We start from the raw sequence: 19606 nt of genomic DNA, 5'->3' as shown, positions 1-19606 counted from the left end.
AAACCTAACCAGAGGACTTGCTGAAGGGCAGACCTCAAAGGGGCAGATGAGAGGAATTTGGTGCACTATCATTTAGGGAGCATTAGCAGCATCTGGGTTTTTAAAAAGTTCTCATATTAAAAAAAAAATAAGAAGAAAGTTGTCACTTCAAGCCTTGTTGAAAAAAAACCAAGAACACTCACCCCACTCCACCTGGCCAGAAACCCTAGAACTGAAACATGCTGTTATTCCTGGGGAATGCAATCTGCAACCCTTTGATTGGGGATTATGAATTTAATTTGGTTCTGTCCTGAGGAGGATCACAGCAGTAGTCAGGGGAACCTGCCATGCTCTTGCTATTGCACAGGACTGTCCCTATTCAGGAGAGTTTCAGGCTGTAGCCCTTGCAGCAAAAATCGTGCCATTTGAAAAGCTAACCAATGAATTGGTCTCTATGCAGATTCTCATTTAATTAAAAACCCAAGCCAGGTATTCTTAACTGGAATTTCCACTTCCCACCTTACTTGACCTATTTAGACTAATGAGATTACAAGTGACAGGAAGTGATGCTTTCAGCCAGTTGTCCATTTACCATCGCTTCTTCTGAGGCACTAACCAAGGGGGCACTTTTATTGTTCTAGGCTGTTGTTGCTCTCCCTCCTCCAGGGAAAGTCCCATTCAAGTTTTCGAGGGTTTTTTTTTTTTTTTTTTTTGACTGGCTGGCTAATGAAAAGTGCAACAGAACTTCTGAAGCTGCACATTGTTTTGTGATAGTTCGGTCAGTCCCAAATAAAAGCTGCCATAGGTTTATTGTTTACAATCGGAAACAAACATCAGTGCGATTTTTGAGCTAAGGGTGAGCCACTGACTGCTTCTTTGCTTGTTTATTGCTTATTTTACTTAATTACATTTTTTGTTCATCTGCATTCATCATGTGTAATGACCTAATTCCAGCCTCTTACCAACAAAACTACACCTGAAATATGACGAGAGCCAAGCTCTTTTGTCCCACCTCCTCCCCTTTATCCACCTGTAATTTCCCTTACAAAAAACATGAAACATGTTTTCTTCTACACTAGCATCTGAAGAAGCTCTGACTCAGGAAAGATTACGCTGGATTTGTTAGTCTGTAGAGTGTCGCCGTACTTCTGGGTTACGTTGCTGTCCTGAACACGCTTCCCAGGGCAAGGATAAATCCGTCAGAACTTGGTCGGCCTCTATCAGCATAAATAGGAATGATCTGAAGATGTGCAAATCCAATCCCCCCTCCTCTACACTGCATTAACTTTTCTAGTTTAGCCTTCCGCGGGCGGGATCAGCCGAAGGCTCTTCAAGCTGTCCGAGGAACACCGGAAGCTAAGGAATTAACGTTACACTCTTTGCTCCTCACCCCCGCCGCAGTCCAGCGAGGAGCCGGGGAGAGGGGAGCCCCTCTCATTTCAAATCCCAACCTCTCCATTCGACGGCCTGATAGGGAGCTGGGTGCGTCCGCCTTCCCCTCGCCAATAGGCTCCGCGGTACAAAGCCACTCCCCTTCCATAAATATTTCTGGAGGGAGGGAAGTCCAACTACTTTTGTTCGAATCCGAGGCTGGAGCTGCTAGTAGGATGGAGTCGGGAGTGTTCGTAGGAGAAAGTGGTCGCCAGGCCGCCCGGGGGTCCGGCTCCAGCAGGGTCCCGTGCAGGTATGCCACTTGGCTGCCAGGGGGTGGGGTGGGGTGGCTGGTTTCAGAGGCCTTTGGTTTCGCGGCTCCCCGGCTCAGATAGTCTGGACTGAGCCTTTGCATGAGGCCCATGTGTGCTCTGATAAAAGTGCAACCCGAGAGTCGAAGATTATTTCTTTGCTCTTTCCTCTCTTCCACTTTGGCGGTGACTTAAGAGCTACTAAATAACTAGCCTGGGCTGGGAGGTGGAAGTCGGGGTGAAGTGGTGCTTTACTTCTTCGGTGAAGAATCGGTTGCCAGTCGCGGGCAAAGTTTTGTGACGTCTTTTTGGGTTGATCGTTCGGCCTAGAGCTTGTTGCGCGCTAGCGGTGTTTGATAGCAATAAAAGTTCTGGAGGGCCTTGAGCTCAGGTTTTAAGAGAATAAAGTACGGTCGAGCAACCCTTACTTCTCCCTTGTCCTCGGAAGAAGTGGATTTTTCTAGCCAATTTACTTATGCAGTGTTCAGGAGGCCCGGAATTCGAATGCGTTGCAGAGAGGCGGGGCGATAAATTGTGGGCCAGTTGGGTGTGTTCTTTTGCCAGGCTCCAGGCAAATACTTCCAGATCGTCTCCTTTCTCTCCTCCCACGTGTAAAAGGCCAGGAAAAGCTATTAACAGCTGTTAAAAGCTATTCACTTTTAAATGAAACCAAAATGTGAAGTTAGAGAATCGGGTCCTGTAACATATTAGAAACCAACAAGTTTCTTGGGGTATGAGCTAGAGTCGAAACTCCCTTTCTCAGAATGAGAAGTGTGACTTGACTGTGGCTAAACATTTTTTGGAGGGCGCGGTGGCCTGTAGCTGTTGTGCAAGTAACTTCTCACTGTTCTTCCACTCTCTTCGGAAAGAGACAGACTTTGTAGTTGAGTCTCCGACGGGAGAAACGCAGCCCCTTGAGACAGGCTTGTATCAGCACAAGACTGGCTGGTAACAGTAGCCTATAGAAAAGAAGAAACTCTTCAAAGAAATGTAAACGATCTCAAGTGCTGCTGCTGGATAGCTTCTGTATGTAAATTACCACGTTGTTCCATGCAAAATCTATGAATGCAAGAACAAACTCTGTGAAATAGCTTTTAATAGAGAAAATTAAACTGACACAGAACACTATGCAAGCTTCGGAGCAAACTGAAACTCTATATCAGTCTGGTTGTTACAAAATATGAAAAAAAACCAGAAGTGTGGGAAGCAGGTTTTTCAGGTCGTGAAATTATGCCCTGATCTTAGGGAAGGCCTTTTCTACACTTGTATGTGCATTTTCAAGAATCACTTCATGCTCCTTAGTGGTTACATTCTGAATAACTTTGTTGGTCTTAAAGGTGCAACTTGACTCTTACTTGGTTACCATTGTTCATGTACTTTCCCACCCTCCAGCTAATGTGGGAAGAGGTCCATTTCATCCACCCTTTAAAGACTATTTGGCCAAACCCCCTACAACTGTTTCTCTGGGTGTAAAGAAAGCTAGATCTACTTGGGCATTAAATCCCAAAATACAAGGCTAGAGGAGTCTCTATGTGGGAGGGGGATGGTATAAGGGACTACTTCCAAGCCCTGGAGCCAAGATCCATCCTTTGTCTGGAGGATGTAGTCACTTCAGTCATGTGCTGCATTTTAGATCCAAGTTGAAAGGAGGACCCTGGAGAGGCATTCCAGAGAGGCAGGTATTTACAGAGTTATGAGATTTAACTAGGCAGATAGTGTAAAGTTTTCTTTGCCTTTTGGGCAAGATTGGCATAATCTTTACTCAGTTAAAATACCCATTCCAATACCTCTTCCTTGTTTCTCTTATAGCACCTGAATGAATTTATTTTCCCTTTTATTGCACTGGTCTGACCACTGCCCCCCCCCCCCCCCCGCTCTGAAAAAGCCTGGCAAGGCTTGCCTTGAGTTATAAAGCAAGGCTTAACTTGCAGACTCCTCTTCATGCAGTTTGCTCTCCAGGGCTTTGACACAAGTCTACAGCCGGTTTCTATGTTCAACCTGCTCATTTAAAAGTAATGTGTGTGTAAAGTGCCCTCAGGTCACAGCTGATTTATGGCACCCCATAACTAAGACTAAGAAACAAACATAGGTGGTTTGCCATTGCTTGCCTCCGTGTAGAGACCCTGGAATTCCTTAGTGGTTTCCCACTAATACAGATGGTGAAAACACTGAGACACTGATGTATTTCAGAGACTGTTCTCCAATTTACTTTAAGGGAGGAACAAAGAATCCACCCCAGTCACCTCTCACCACTATTGCTGACAGTGGAGGTGGTACTAGACTTGGTAGCTGTCCCATTACTACATGGTTAATGACATTCTGGTAACCTTTCCTGCACTGTCTGTCTACCCTTGCCATCTCCCCACTTCCTTGTCTGTTCCTTAAAATTTGCTATTTCATAAGTGTTGGTGCTCATGCATAGCCTTTAGGGGAGGAAACTTTTCTGCGGAAAATTACTGGAGTTTCACTTGAGCTCAAGGAAGATTGGTGAAGGAAGGGACCAGGCTATAAAGGAGAGGAGACTGAATGAAGGAGCTTCATCATGCCACTGAATGGTGGAAGGAGAAACTTCTATAGAGCAGGCTAATTTGACTTCTTCAGACCTTGGAAGCTAAGCAGAATTGGCCATGGATAGTATTTGGATGCGAGACTTCCAAGGAATAGCAGGGTCATGACACAGAGGCAGGAAATGGCAAACTGCCTCTGTTCATCTCTTGCCTTGAAGACCCAATGGGGTGGCCATAAGTCATCTGTTATTTATTTTTTTAATTAAAGGTCATCTGTTATTTGACAGCACTGTCCACTACCACTAAAGAAAAGATAGAATACTTCTAAACAGAAGTATTGCTACAAACACAGGAAGGTTGATTTTCAGTAAGCACTCATATCAAATACACTTAACATTACATTTCTTTAATTCAAGGGTGTGCAGTAATAACAGAGGTGCAAAAAGGTCTTATTTATTTTACTTCATTTATACCCCACCGTTTGCCCCAGTGGGGACCTTAAGCAGCTTACATCATTGTCCTCTCTTCCATTTCATCTCACAACAACACTGAGAGGTAGTGAGTGACTGGCCCAAGGTCACCTAGCAAACTTCCATCGAAGAGTGGGGATTCATACCTGGGTTTCTCCAATCCTCATCAGACATTCAGACATGTCAAGCATATGGCCTGGGGGCTGGAACCAGCCTGTCCAGGCTCTCATCCAGCCTCCAAGCAACTGAGGAGAAACCAGTCCAAATGTGGACCAGAAAGGGCTATATTAGGGTATTATATCTCCTGCTGAGGTCCCTCCCTTTCCCAAATGCAAGCCTGCACCAGAGTCTTTCCCCAGATCTCTAGAGATTGCCCAACCCAGAATTGGCAACTCTAAGGGGTGAGGAGGGCTGGTTTAGCCCCAAACTTTGAGCAGCCAGTCCCCTTGGGACCTGCTTGCTGTCCTTGGGTGTGGTGCTGAGCTGGGCCATGCTGCCTTTCACTGCTTCCTCCTTTGGCCAGAGGTCATTAGGCTCTTGCCTCTGCTCCCTGGGCTGTTCATTTGTGGCAGGCAGAATCTCTGGCCCCATCTCCTGAGCCCAGCCAACTTGCAGGCAGCCCAGGAAAGGTGCCCGAGGGCACAGGTGCTTATGGAAAGCCTCTGGCCATCTCTCCAAATGTGCCACTTATGTAAGCATGTCAGTGGAATGGCTGGGCCAGGTGTGTTGTGCTCAGTAGCCCTGGGGTGAGAGAAGAGTCTAGTGCTTATGTAAGTAGTACAACAAATGCAGAACACCAAGGGTTGGGAGCAGAGGAGGCCCACTGAGTTGGGTGAGCTGGAGCCTGCTAACACATTGACTCAAGTGTGCACTGCTCCTCTCCTTCCTTCCTCCCTCAACAGCACAGGAGGATTAAATAAGAGGTGAAACTGAAACACGCAGATGTTCCCCAGGCTCCCTGCAAGCAAGCATGGAACTGGGGAACTGGGGGTTAGGCAAAGTCTGAATGGAAATGGGGAACTGGGTGTTAAGCAAAGGTCAGGGATGGGAGCAGGCATTCAGAAAAAATACATTGGGTTGGCACACGGCAGTGGCAGACACTGGATGTGTATCTGTGCACTTGCACAAGGAGAGTAATATTTTGAGTAGCTGAATAATGTCATGGAGTTGGCAGGAAATAAAAGTCTACAAAAGTAATTAAAGTGGAGCAACCAAGGGGTTATCCAGGAATATTTTAATGGACATATTTAGATACTTGCTCTTAATGTGATTATCTGAATGATTTCTGGACATGTAAGGCTGCTGATATTATTTGGATGTATTACAATAGAGGTAGGAAACAACACAATTATTCCATAAATGATAGTACACTATGGCACAGTGGACATCCACATGTTACTGTCTTTCATTTTTATGGGAAATGACACAGTATATCCAATCCAAGATGCCAGTGTATTCCGTTTCCAATAAACACACCCCTCCTAGTGGTCCCTGTTCTAGGATGGTTATTTTGGTTCTGAAATTATGGTGACTGGATAGGAAATTCAGCTTTTACATAAGAACATAAGAGAAGCCGTGTTGCATCAGGCCAATGACCCATCCAGTCCAACACTCTGTGTCACACAGTGGCCAAAAAACCCAAGTGCCATCAAGAGGTCCACCACTGGGGCTAGAAACCCTTCCTCTGTGCCCCCCACCCCAAGCACAAGAATACAGAGCATCACTGCCCCAGACAGAGAGTTCCAACAATAAACTGTGACTAATAGCCACTGATGGACATAGAATTATAGAGTTGGAAGGGACCTCTAGGGTCATCTAGTCCAACCCCCTGCACAATGCAGGAAACTCACAAACACCTCCCCCTAAATTCACAGGATCTTCACTGTTGTCAGATGGCCATCTAGCCTCTGTTTAAAAACCTCCACGGAAGGAGAGCCTACCGTCTCCTGAGGAAGCCTATTCCACTGAGGAATCACTCTTTACAGTCAGGAAGTTCTTCCTAATGTTGACTGGAAACTCTTTTGATTTAATTTCAACCCACTGGTTCTGGTCCTACCTTCCGGGGCCACAGAAAACAATTCCACAATTCTATATGACAGCCCTTCAAGTACTTGAAGATGATGATCATATCACCTCTCAGCTGCCTTCTCTCCAGGCTAAACATCCCCAGCTCCTTCAACCTTTCCTCAAAGGACTTGGTCTCCAGACCCCTCACCATCTTTGTCGCCCTCCTCTGGACACGTTCCAGCTTGTCTATAGCCTTCTTAAAATGTGGTGCCCGAAACTGAACACAATACTCTAGGTGAGGTCTTACCAAAGCCGAATAAAGCGATACCATCACATCACGTGATCTGGACACTATACTTCTGTTGATACAGACCAAAATTGCATTTGGCTTTTTAGCCACCACATCACACTGTTGAGTCATGTTCAGCGTATGATCCACTAAGACCCCTAGATCCTTTTCGCACATACTACTGCTAAGACAAGTCTCCCCCATCCAATAACCATGCATTGGATTTTTCCTACCTAAATGCAGAACTTTACATTTATCCCTATTAAAATTCATTTTATTGATTTTAGCCCAGTTTTCCAGCCTGTCAAGGTCATCCTGTATCCTGTTTTTGTCTTCTTCTGTGTTTGCAACTCCTCCCAATTTCGTATCATCTGCAGATTTAATAAGCATTCCCTCTATTCCTTCATCCAAATCATTGATAAAGATGTTGAACAAAACAGGTCCCAGGACAGATCCTTGAGGCACTCCACTTGTCACTCCTCTCCAAGAGGATGAGGAACCATTCACAAGAAGAGCCATTTGGGTGCGATCTGTCAACCAGTTACAGATCCATCTAACGGTAACAGAATCCAAACCACATTTTAACAACAAACACATTTTAACAACAAGGATAGTATGTGGAACCTTATCAGAAGTCTTACAGAAATCAAGATAAATGATGTCTACAGCATTCCCCTGATCCAGCAAGGTAGTAACTTTCTCAAAAAAAGAGATCAGGTTAGTCTGACATGACTTGTTCTTGAGAAACCAATGCTGGCTCTTAGTAATCACATCCATTCTTTCTAAATATTCCAGGCATGACTGTTTGATGATTTCTTCTAAAAACTTCCAGGTATAGATGTCAAGCTGATGGGCCGGTAGTTACCCGGATCATCTTTTTCCCCCTTCTTGAAGATGGGGACAACATTTGCCCGCCTCCAATCTTCCGGCAACACTCCCGTTCTCCAAGAATTCTCAAAAATAATAGCCAGAGGTTCCAGAAATTACATCCGCAAGATCTTTTAGAACCCTTGGTTGCAATTTATCTGGCCCTGAGGACTTAGTTTAATTTAAAGAAACTAGGTTTTTATGTACTACTCCTATGGTAATCCTAGGTTGGAACTTCATACCCTCTTTATATGTTCTGTTTTTGCCATGTTGAGCACCATTTCCCTCAGAAGAGAAGACTGAGGAAAAGTAGGAATTGAGCAGTTCTGCCCTCTCTTAATTACCTGTTACAATTTCACTTTCTTGCCCTCTCAATGGGCCTACCATGTTCTTGCTCTTTTTCTTACTCTGAACATAAGAAAAGAACCCTTTTTTGTTCCATACCTCTGCTCCATATGCTTATCCATTCCCCTCTTGAAGCTGTCTGTGCTTGTAGCTGCCACCACCTCCTGTGGCAGTGAATTCCACATGTTAATCACCCTTTGGGTGAAGAAGTACTTCCTTTCATCAGTTCTAACGTGACTGCTCAGCAATTTCATAGAATTCTCACGAGTTCTTATATTGTGAGAAAGGGAGAAAAGTACTTCTTTCTTTACCTTCTCTATCCCATGCATAATCTTGTAAACCTCTATCATGTCACCCTGCAGTCCACATTTCTCCAAGCTAAAGAGCCCCAAACATTTTAACATTTCTTCATAGGGAAAGTGTTCCAAACCTTTAATCATTCTAGTTGCCCTTTTCTGTGCTTTTCTCAATGCTATAATATCCTTTTTGAGGTGCGGTGACCAGACTTGTACACAGTACTCCACATGAGGCCGCAACATCGATTTATACAAGGGCATTATGATACTGGCTGATTTGTTTTCAATTTCCGTCTTAATAATTCCCAGCATGGTGTTGACCTTTTTATTGCAATCGCACACTGTCTTGACATTTTCAGTGAGTTATCTACCACAACCCCAAGATCTTTTTCTTGGTCAGTTTCTGCCAATTTACACCCCATCAACTTGTATTTTTAGCTAGGATTTTTGGCCTCAATGTGCATTACTTTGCACTTAGTCACATTGAACCTCATCTGCCACGTTGACACCCACTCACCCATCCTCAACAGATCCCTTTGGAGTGCCTCACAAACCTCTCTGGTTCTCACCACCCTGAACAATTTAGTGTCATTTGCAAACTTAGCCACTTCACTGCTTACTCCCAACTCCAAATAATTAATGAAAAAGTTAAAGAGCATTTTGCTTTGTATTCAGGAACTTTGCCCGTGGAGCCTGCAGATGGGGACAGAACTGCCGATTTTCCCATGACAGGAAGATGACTCAGATCTGCAGGTATTTCCAGAATGGCTTCTGTGGCTATGGAGACCGCTGCAGGTAAACAAAAAAACCCCTTTCTTTTTCTTTCTTTCCCCTGCTCTTTGTTTGCTAACAATATGTTCAGTTGTTTTAGATATTTGTCTTGTTTCCCCTTTTCTGAAGGAAGACGGGATTCCAAGGAGTCTAACAGGAAAGTAATTCTCAGATTGCCGTTTTATGTGGCTTAAAATCTTCTCATTTTATTGCATGCATAGATCAAGCCTTTGACTTGGATGCATCAGAACATTTCTGCAGACAGATTTCTGACCATAGGATGCAGCTTTACGTTTCTCCTCCCACTGCATCTTGGATGCTGCTTGGGAATGGGTTTTGGATTGCAGTGCTGGGGGTGGGATGTGGAGCAGAGGCAAGAAAGTGGTGCTCTGGTTGGACTTCTTTCCATCTGCAGTAATACTCTGGTGGCTCCAGTCCTACATGTGTGCAACAGCCATGTGTGTTATGTTCATATCAGCCTGATATTATTATGGGCATGAGAACAGTGGCTTGATTTAAAAAACAAACAAACTAGTGGCTTTGTATTTGAGGAACGTGAGGGACTTTCCAGCCTTAAAACACAGTGATGCAGGTGTAAATACTAAATTTTCTTATGGTTCCTCTTTTTGTAGTATAAAGATCATAAGAGAGTCTAATCCTCTTGAAAATGAGGATGGTTTTTTATTTTTAACATTGGATATTATAGTTAACAAGCTGGTTGAATGGGGGAGGTAGTGAGAAATCTTGTCAGGAAGAAGAACCATTGGGAAAATTCACTGCCTATACTACATTCATGGGGCTGCTGAGCTCCAGGGCATAATAAGGAATGTCTTGAGCATCTGTTTCAGAATATTAGCAGTCTGATGCAGTAGCACTGATTTAAGGTCTGAGTATAAAACTGGTGTATTGTGCAGTGTAAGATATGGGTTTTTACCATTTCCTCCCTGTACTATGTACAATTTTTTGTCAGGGGATGCTTGCCTCATCGTATGCATCCCCTAATGCTATCTTTCTTTCCAGCCAGGATTCTTTCAGTCATCAGGGGACTGAGCAGGCCAATCACCTCACCCACAAACTCTGATACTGAGCTTCTAGGAAGCAATGCACATGCTTATTTACTTCATTCATGCCCTGTCTTCCCAATGAGAGCTTGAAGTGGCTTAGTTCATTCTTCTCTCCTCCGTTTTCTCTTCACAATAACCCTGTGAGGTTGGTTAGGCTGAAGTGTGACTGTCCCAAGATCACTCAGCATTTTCCCACTGCAGAGTGCAGATTTAAACCTGGTCTCCCAACTGCTTCACTACAAAAATCCTTTTGCCTTGGGCTGTTCAGGGGCTTCCCCCCCCCTTTAAATATCCTTGAATGCAGGATCTTTTGCTTTGTAGATGACCTATTTCATTGCCCTATTGAGTGGAGGCAATCAGATCTTCCATTTGTGATACTTAGCTCTGAAACTGTGGGTTAGACTGAAAACACTAGCTAGTCACTGATAATCTTGCACTGTGAGGTAATGGAGTGAGATTTTTATGTTTGCTTGCTATGCTTTGAGTGAAATTCTATCAATATTCAATCTCTTAGCTACCAGCATATCTCAGAAGCACCAGCCTCGAGCAGATGCAGTTCAGAGTCTGCCTTCCATGGATTACATGGAGGTGTGATTTCACTGAACCGTCGAGGCTCAGAGCCAGCCATCTTGCCTGAGGCTTCTGTGAGGAGTTGGGGGGGAGCCCGGCGTGGCTCTGAACCAGCTGTCTCAAGTGTGGCACAGCTACAGCGGAACTTTGGAAGTCTGAGCATGTCACTTGATGAGGAAGATGAAGAAAAGGAAAAAGTGATTGCTGCATGGCATCCACCTAACTGGGCTCTCAGCAAAGAATTTGTCCCCAGGCAGACCCCTTCTGGTAAGTTCCTTGTTGTGCTAGTGCTGGTGGACTGGTGTGTGGTGGCTGCACTCTTTTTGTAGTTCTTATTATGGCCTCCCAATGGAAGAAAGCTGGGCAGGGGCAGCATTCACCAAACATGTGGGATGGGAACATGTTTTTCTACTACAGATTAGTTTGAGAACATTAGAGATGGTATTTATTTATTGGATTTATTATCTTGCCTCCCTGCTGAAGCAGGCTCAGTTGAGTTTTTGGTGAGGTTGTTTTTGGTGGGTTTTTTTTTTAAGCACTGGGAGCTGTGGGGTGAGGCAACATGATACAAGACACTGAGGTCCTTGCCATTCTCCCCATGATGTAACTCCTAGTCCCCCTTGATTTAGTCCCCCCCAATTATTTATTTTCCCGTTAAGATTTTAAAAATAATTTTAAATAATAATATAGGATAATAAAACAATAAACTCAGTGTAACCCTACCACCCACACTCTCCCTCTACATAGTTTGTCAACAAGAGAAGAAAGTAAGCTATGCACACTCAGGCACATAGTTTGAGAACATTAGAGATGGTATTTATTGGACTTAACACATTCTGGTTCTCCTGTGGGCTGAGTTAAGCAACTGCTTTGATTAGCCTTCTCCCTCTACCAACTTTCTGTGCTTAATCTAATTTTGATTGGTGAGGCACAGTCCTCATCAAAATATTTTGGTGTGCTAAAACAATAGGATTTTAACTTATCAGTGTATTCTAATAGAGCCAAGGAGTCCATCAGAGAGATCCAGTTTTGTGTAGTCAGGGCCTTTTTTGTAGCAGGAACTCCTTTGCATATTAGGCCACACACCCCTGATGTAGCCAATCCTCCAAGAGCCAACTAAGCTTCAGGAGGATTGGCTACATCAGGAGTGTGTGGCCTAATATGTAAAGTAGTTCCTGCTACAAAGAAAGCCCTGTGTATAGTGGTTAAGAGTGGTGGACTCTGATCTGGAGAACTGGGTTTGAGTCCCCACTCCTCCACATAAAGCCAGCTGGGTGACCCTGGGTCAATCATGGTTCTCTCAGAAATCTCTCAGCCTCACCTATCTCATAGGGTGTCTGTTGTTGAGAGAGGAAGGGAAGGAGATTGTAAGTTGCTTGGAGACTCCTTTGAATAGTGACGGGCGAGGTATAAAACCAACTGTTTTTCTTCAGCCTTCCTCTCATCCATTTTAAGCACATTTGGAGGCCTTTGTAGTCACATGGGAGTGGTCTTTTTGTTGCTATTTTCTGCATGTCTAGAATACAGGCCATTTCTTTGTGCTACGTTGGATAGACTGGTAGCAGTTATCCTTTCTACTTAACTGTCTCTCTGCTGGTCAGGCTCTTGGCCCCATGAACATAGAGTGGATGCCACATCCCTAGAAACAGAAGATGCAGCTACTAAGGAGTCACCTGCTTTTGTGGTTATGCAGGAATCAAAGGTAGGTAGGACATTTCGAGCATATGTTTGTGGCAATTGATACAGTCCTTACTTCGTTATGTTGGTAAATATTTTTGGGCACCCAAACCCCCTGGTGTTAGGATTTGCAAACAAGATGTGAATCTTAGGCTAATGGAGAAGTCAAAAGTCATTTTGCTGAGTTTTTGATGTGTGTGTGTGTTTTTTTAAAGCACTGAGAGCTGTGGGGTAAGGCAACGAATGATAAAAGACACTGAGGTCCTTGCCATTCTCTCCATGATATAACTCCTGGTCCCCCTTGATTTAGTCCCCTTCAATTATTTATTTTCCCATTCAGATTTTAAAAATAATTTCCCCATATAGGATAATAAAACAGCAAACTCCATGTCACCCTACCACCCACACTGTCCCTCTACATAGCTTATCAACAAGAGAAGAAAGTAAGCTATGCACACTCAGGCAGCTTAGAATAGAAATTTGAAAGGGAGGGGAGTGAGAACGGGGAGGAGAGCAGCAATACAGATCCTGCTAAAAAAGGAGTGGACATCATGTCTCAAGGAAATGTAAGCAATTTTGCCAGATAGAAGTGAAGGTTTTAGGAGATTTTCTTCTGTTGTTATGCAGTTCTCTCTGTTATACAAAAATTAAATGTAGACCCAGGTTGTCAGAAATGTATGACAGATTAATGGATTTAAATGCATTTTGCTATTGGGACAAGTGGATTGGGGTATTTAATTCCAAATTCCACTAGGAATAGGTAGAATCTAGATCATACTTTGTTAGGTTTCTTTAAAAGTTGTATTTAATGAGAGAATGTCTGAGGATTGGAGAAAGCAGTGTGTGTGAGTGGGGGGATCCTAAGGATGCAGAAGTCTTAGAACCTAAAGCAGGGATCAAACAGTGTTTTAACTGGACATATTGCCAATTAGCTATGGCTGAGAAATTAGATTCTGTGCACAGATTGTTGAAAACAATGTAATTGGTCCTGTCAACTGAGATAGGAACACTATACCATTAGATACCCCGTGTTTCCAAACCTCCCCCCTCCAAATAACACCTTTGTTCCTACCAAGTTTATGATTTTTCCAGATAATTAAATCTGCGCATGTGAATGGGACTGAGTGCCAACTTAAGCTCTTTGATAAGTTTAAACTATTAATTATCTGTCAAGCTATATATCCTGCTGCATGAAGTACAAATTTGAAGCTGCCCCACTTGTTTTTCCTGAAGGTTTAAACAAAAGACTCAGTGGGGGGCGTACTAAATGGCTGTAATGTTTTGTTTTTAGGCAGCTAGTGGCACAGGAGCTGCAACAGCAATAGAGAAGAGTGAGGATGTGGTATGTGGCATCTGCATGGACAAAGTCTATGAGAAGACTTTACCTGAGGAGCGTTTATTTGGTATTCTTCCTAACTGCAGCCATGCGTATTGTGTGGGTTGCATCCGGAAGTGGCGGAAAAGCCGGGACTTTCAAAATGCAGTGATAAAGTAAGTACATCATGGTAACAACTTGCTTCATGCTATTGTAAACTGGGTGGTTTTGCAAGATGTTGTCTGAATTGTGTGCACCTGCGGGCAGTGGCATCCTGCTAGGAAACTACCTATTCTCTGGGGATTCTGGGTCCCTTGTGACAGTTCTGCTGCAGTATTAAGAACATTTCCTGTGCATTAGCTATATACAGCTTCTGCTTCTGGTGTGCTGAGCTCCTCAGAACTGAGTATGCATGTGATGGTAAAAAGCCGGTTGCTTGGTCCTGTCTGTTGATCTCTGTAGTGATTAGTGACTGGAACCCTGGGCAGGACTGTACAGATAAGAGTAGGCTCAGTTTTCCTATAAATTCTGGGGAACGTGGGTTGCAATCAATAAGGTCGCTGAAAGACAAGCAAAACCTGCCCTGATTTGCAAACAAGATTAGGGGTTATAAGATACAGTTCCCACAGGGATAAATACAAATGATATATTTGAGAATGTTATATATAGTTATAAGCCTCCTTCAAGAAAGAACCCTATGAATAGGTGTGGGTGGAAATAAGTGTCCCTGAAGTACATGACCACCTCTCCACTTGCTTCTTGCTTCTTTTCTGCTTGTAAATGAACATGGCTTTTCACCAGTAAATCCCAGGTTCCAGGTCACTAAGGTGCCGAAATGTCATTGTCAGCAACTTTTATTCTAAACAGAGTTATTTTAAAGCCACAGAAAAAACACATTTTTTCCCATTGGAGGGGGGGGGATTGAAATATATGAAATACTTTCATATCAAAGCTAAAACTTTACTAATTGAACATACATTGCATCATTTATAACTTATTTGGCATATTTATTAAATTTAAAAGTTTAAATTTCTTTACAGAAAATATTGCAAGTGTACCTAGCAGCTGAGAGAAAATTGCCCCCTAGGCTACCATAACATACGTATCTTAATTTTTGCTATCTGAGAGGTAGGGGAAAATATAAATTGAAAGTAGTACATAAAGTAGTATTTGGACAGTCACAACAGGTAGATTACCAGTATATGTTAATACTGTGTAGTATATTAATTGTTGCAAAAATTATTTGTTTAAACAAAAATATTTTTGAAAATGTAAGGTCTACACAGTGCACACCAAAGTTATTTGATGCTATAGATTATCTTGCATTTTCATACTACACATTTGAGTAGAATTTGTCTTTCATTTTACTCATTAAAAAAAATCATGAGTCTTTTCCAGTGCTATTTCCAATTTTCCTCTAGAAAAACTGAGAAATTTCACAGACTGTATAATGGTGTACATTTGGAATGAGTGAAATACTTTAACACAAGGTTTCTGTTGCTTGAAAAGAGTAAATATTTCATAGGAGTTTTTATTGCTCCCTAAAATGTCCCATTTTTTCCACTGGAAAATGTGAAAAAGTCCAAGACCTGCTCTCTAATCCTGAAGAAGGGCCCTCCTATGCATCAAAGCTTAATGTAGTATCTCTGAGAGAGTTGCAAGCAACAGCTTTGTCAAGCCCCCACACTGGCTGTTCTAACAGATTCAGCTTGGATATGATTTGAGCTAGGAGATCAATGATTCTTAAAGCCTGGTCTGTATATTGTACCCGTATGAAAAGTCACATCTGTTACAGCTGTGATTATGAGTTACCAGAACACAGAATGTGCTGAAAAATTGATCCCAATGGGCCCCAAAATATAAGTCAACTTGACAAGTAAAGAAACTGGCCAATTCATGTTGGCTGTAAGACTGCTCATGTCATATTACTGAAATGAGCCCCATCTTCTTGGCTTCTGTTGCAGCATCTGATGTTTAGTACATTGACAATAATAAAAAGTACAGTTGGCCAAAAAAAAAAAAGTAAAGTACAGTGGGCCCACTAAGCCTAGGAACTAGGGCTGTTGGCAACATGATGTTGAGAAGGAAGAAAGCTAAATTATGGTAGGTTGAATCCTATGGATCTGTTTCATTAACAGCAGTGATTTCTGGGTGATGAAAGTGTGCCTTCCTTAGGTGTAAACTCCTTGCATCAGGGAGGAGTATCACAGCACAATGGATCCATGGGATCTAACCCAGTGGCAACAGGTGAGGGAAGGCTTCTCTGTCGCCCACTCATATCAGCAGCCTATTTCTTCAGTTTGAAGCACAGAATACATGTCCTGTGTGCTTCCCTGCCCAAAGGCTCTGCCTGCCAAGAAAGAAGCAGTGATGTAGGAAAAGTGGCAATGCAAGGGCAGGGCCTGAGCAAGGGGAGAGAAAAAGAGGGTTGGGGCAATGGGATGTTGATCCCCTTGCAAGTTCACATGGATTCCCCACTCTTTCATATATAGAATACTAGAGCTCTTTTGAATCTTTGCATACAAGCGATTCATGCCTATCCCTGATTTGTCATGCTGTGAGTGAAGCACTTCTAAGTCTCAGTGTGATGTGTTCCTGCTGATGGCAGCTAGTTCCAACTTGCAACTTTGGAGGCACTGATTCTTATTTAAAATCTTGAAAGTAGAAGGTAGCTAGGAAGTATGGTGACCCCAGAGGTCGCATAAATTGTAGGTTTTATCCCACAGTCAAATGAATTGTGAATTACTCATTCCAATATCTGTTTTTAGGGGCTGTCCAGAGTGCAGAGTCACTTCAAGTTACTTTATTCCTAATAAGTATTGGGTCTCTGATACAGATGAGAAAGAAAAACTGATTGAGACTTTCAAAGCACGGACTGGGTAAGTAGCAGACTCTTCAGAAACTCTTTTTCTGCTATGGTATAGATCCTAATTCTCTGCCATTAAGCTGCTGTAACTAGAGCTTTGGACTAACTCCATAGATCTTGCAAAAACAACACAACTACCAGCTTCCAGACTAATCTAATAATTTTGTTCATTCTTCTAGAAAAATAAGATGCAAATTCTTTGTCAGAGGCAATGGTCACTGCCCCTTTAAGTCAGAATGCATTTATCTTCATGAGCTTCCAGGAGGCCAAGTCCCTATGCCACGCCCACGACAAAGACCTGACCGGCGGAGGCGGCAACCCATCGTATGTAAAACTACCTTTATCTGCATGAACCATATAAATTACCCCCAAAGAACAATGTCATTCTGAAGGATGATCCTGACCTTCCATCATTTAAAGATACTGTATCTCAAGATTTAGTGGAGTCCCACAGAATGTGACATTAAAATGTTGCTGTAGCTAACTGTCATTGTCAGCCTCAATAATTCCTCTGGTTGCAGGACTGGCCCTTCACATTCCTATGCACAAACTTTGCTTTTATCAGCAGCTAGCTCTCTAAACTGTATTTCCCTCTGTAAATTGTGTATGGCAAGTGAGCTTCTGCTACTCGTCTGGCATACATGATTTAATTTGTCTTGCAAAATCGGTACAGACATGCAACTGCTTGACAGAGAATCTGCACTGTGATTACAACTCAAGTATGCTTTGTCATATTCCAGATCTACAACCCATCTCCATCTGAAAGCTCTGACGAAGATGATAATGACATATGCCTTGTCCAGTGGGCTCTCACCATTGCACTGTTAGAGAGAGACTCAGATTTTTCTGACTTTCTGTTTTGGGATTCCAGCGATTCTGACTAGGCGATGATGACCAAATCATTGGAGGCTGCATAGATGATTCTGGGAACAATCTCCATGACCTAAGAAATGGTGCCTGGGGAGAAAGGGTATAGAGATTAAAGATGTTTTGACTGTTTAATAGGCTTAATGTGGTGGGTTTTATAGTATTTTGCTGGAAATCAAGTTGAGAGCATGTAGTGCAAAGACCCATTCCATACTGGGAAGGCCTCCTGATTCACAGGGGGAAAATATTATCACCAGTGTTGGCACATGACCTTCTACATATCACTGCCATTTTTCTATCCCTTGCTTGTCATTATCTTCTCATCTTTCTGTCTCTACACAGTACACATCCTGGATTTCTTATCATGGGATCTATCAAGAGCCTCCCAGTTGTGTTTTCTAGAAAAGTTGCCGGGTTATTGTGCTCAGTCTTGATATATTCTTCAGAGGCAGAGTGTTCAGCTTTGTTCACGCTGCTGCTATTTGTTTCCTCAGGAAGGCAGATTTGTTGAGCAGTGTTGTTGTCTACAGCAGGCAATATATCTTGCTGCTCTATTAGCAGGTGCTGTCTGGTGTCTTTAGTAGGCTTAAGCCAGGGTGTAGTATGGGGTGGTTTAAATGTAATATCTGAATTTTTTATTGATGCAGTGATTAGTATTGGAGGCTTCTAATTATCCTTAATCCCTAGTCCTTAGGAGCTGGGATCTGCAAGCCCCTATATGTATTTTTAACTCTAGAAGTATCTGGAGACCGTGAAATAAAATGAACTTTAAAAATGTAGCCATACCAAGTCTCTTCTTGCTGATGACTAGTTACAACTCATTGTAAGATGCAATACCCTAGTTATGTTTAAGTAACAGTAACAGTTATCTTCCTGTGTTCTGTAGTAGCTTTTAGGGTTGAAATGCTTGTGCCTGTCCTTCTGCCACAAGGAAGTTTGACTTCAGTGACAGTTGTAGGCATGCATTTGCTTCGCTGTAAATATAGTAAGGCATAAAGCTGTAAGGGTAGTTCTAAATAAGAACATTCAAATATTGTGGAATCTTTGAAATGCTTCTAAGGATGTATTTGTAATCTTAAATCACACTGACCTAATTCTATTGGTGGGGGGATTAAATGTTTTTTTCTTCTTCTAAGGGAGCTGTTTCTTCAGTCTGTTGGGTACCTCATTTCTTGTGGTCTGATTGTGCTTCTTGTTGTTACAACCTGTCCTATAAGGATGGTCATGAACAAAGATAAGTAACAACTTAGAAGCTATAAAACATGTCCTTAAATTGATATTTTGAGTGCTTTAAGAACTGTATGTAAGGGAAAAAGAGAAAACTGTACAAGACAAATTTGTATAAATTAAGAAATCACTTTGAGTCTTACTTTCTAATATAAGCTACATATTGTGAATAGCCAAATTAAAGAACATTCCATCACAAATGCAAAATACAATGTTGTGATATAGGACAAACACATATGAAGCTACTCAGTTCAATAGGCATTTGAAGTAGTCCACAGCAACAGAGTACAATCCAAGAAGAGACCCAAAGAACACAGTTCACATAATCAAAGGATACTGTTGTGGAATGTTTGAATAAATTCACATGTTGATATAATTCAAATATGAAGATGCTCTTGAAATTTTGAATTACTTAGAATCTGAAAAGCTTAGAAAATTGAGCAATGCTGATTGCAAACAGAATATGTATCACAATGTGTAATTTTCCTGATCTTGTGAATGAAATGTTGTATTGAATTTTGGAGAATTGTTTCCTGCTTTGAAAAGGCCTATATGAAATGCAGCTATTCTCAGCTGGCACAGCCAGTAGAGAAGAGAGGTTGGGAACGACCTTAATACATTAATCTTGCCTGCTAAAGGCTGGGATAGAAACTTCAAATGCATATTTGAATCAAATCAACATGTGAACTTATTAAAACATTCCAAAGCGATGGTATCCTTCATGGTTACGTGAACTTTGTTCTTTGGGTCTCCTCTTGGACAACTTCAAATGCCTATTGAACTGAGTGGCTTCATATGAATTTGCCT

The 19606-nt window shown here is 42.4% G+C and overlaps 1 protein-coding gene across 1 annotated transcript; it reads left to right on the top strand.

The window, feature by feature from the left end:
• Positions 1-1373: 1373 nt before the first annotated feature.
• LOC132566424 (E3 ubiquitin-protein ligase makorin-2-like) lies at positions 1374-18351 on the top strand. Its single transcript, XM_060231443.1, has 8 exons — positions 1374-1663; positions 9118-9237; positions 10792-11114; positions 12449-12549; positions 13816-14015; positions 16608-16718; positions 16885-17029; positions 17446-18351. The coding sequence occupies exons 1-8, from the start codon at positions 1587-1589 to the stop codon at positions 17587-17589; spliced, it is 1221 nt and encodes a 406-aa protein (XP_060087426.1). The 5' UTR covers positions 1374-1586; the 3' UTR covers positions 17590-18351.
• Positions 18352-19606: the final 1255 nt, after the last annotated feature.

This window comes from Heteronotia binoei, chromosome 2, assembly GCF_032191835.1.
Source record: "Heteronotia binoei isolate CCM8104 ecotype False Entrance Well chromosome 2, APGP_CSIRO_Hbin_v1, whole genome shotgun sequence".
NCBI lineage: Eukaryota > Metazoa > Chordata > Lepidosauria > Squamata > Gekkonidae > Heteronotia > Heteronotia binoei.
This window is presented reverse-complemented; position numbering and strand designations above follow the sequence as displayed.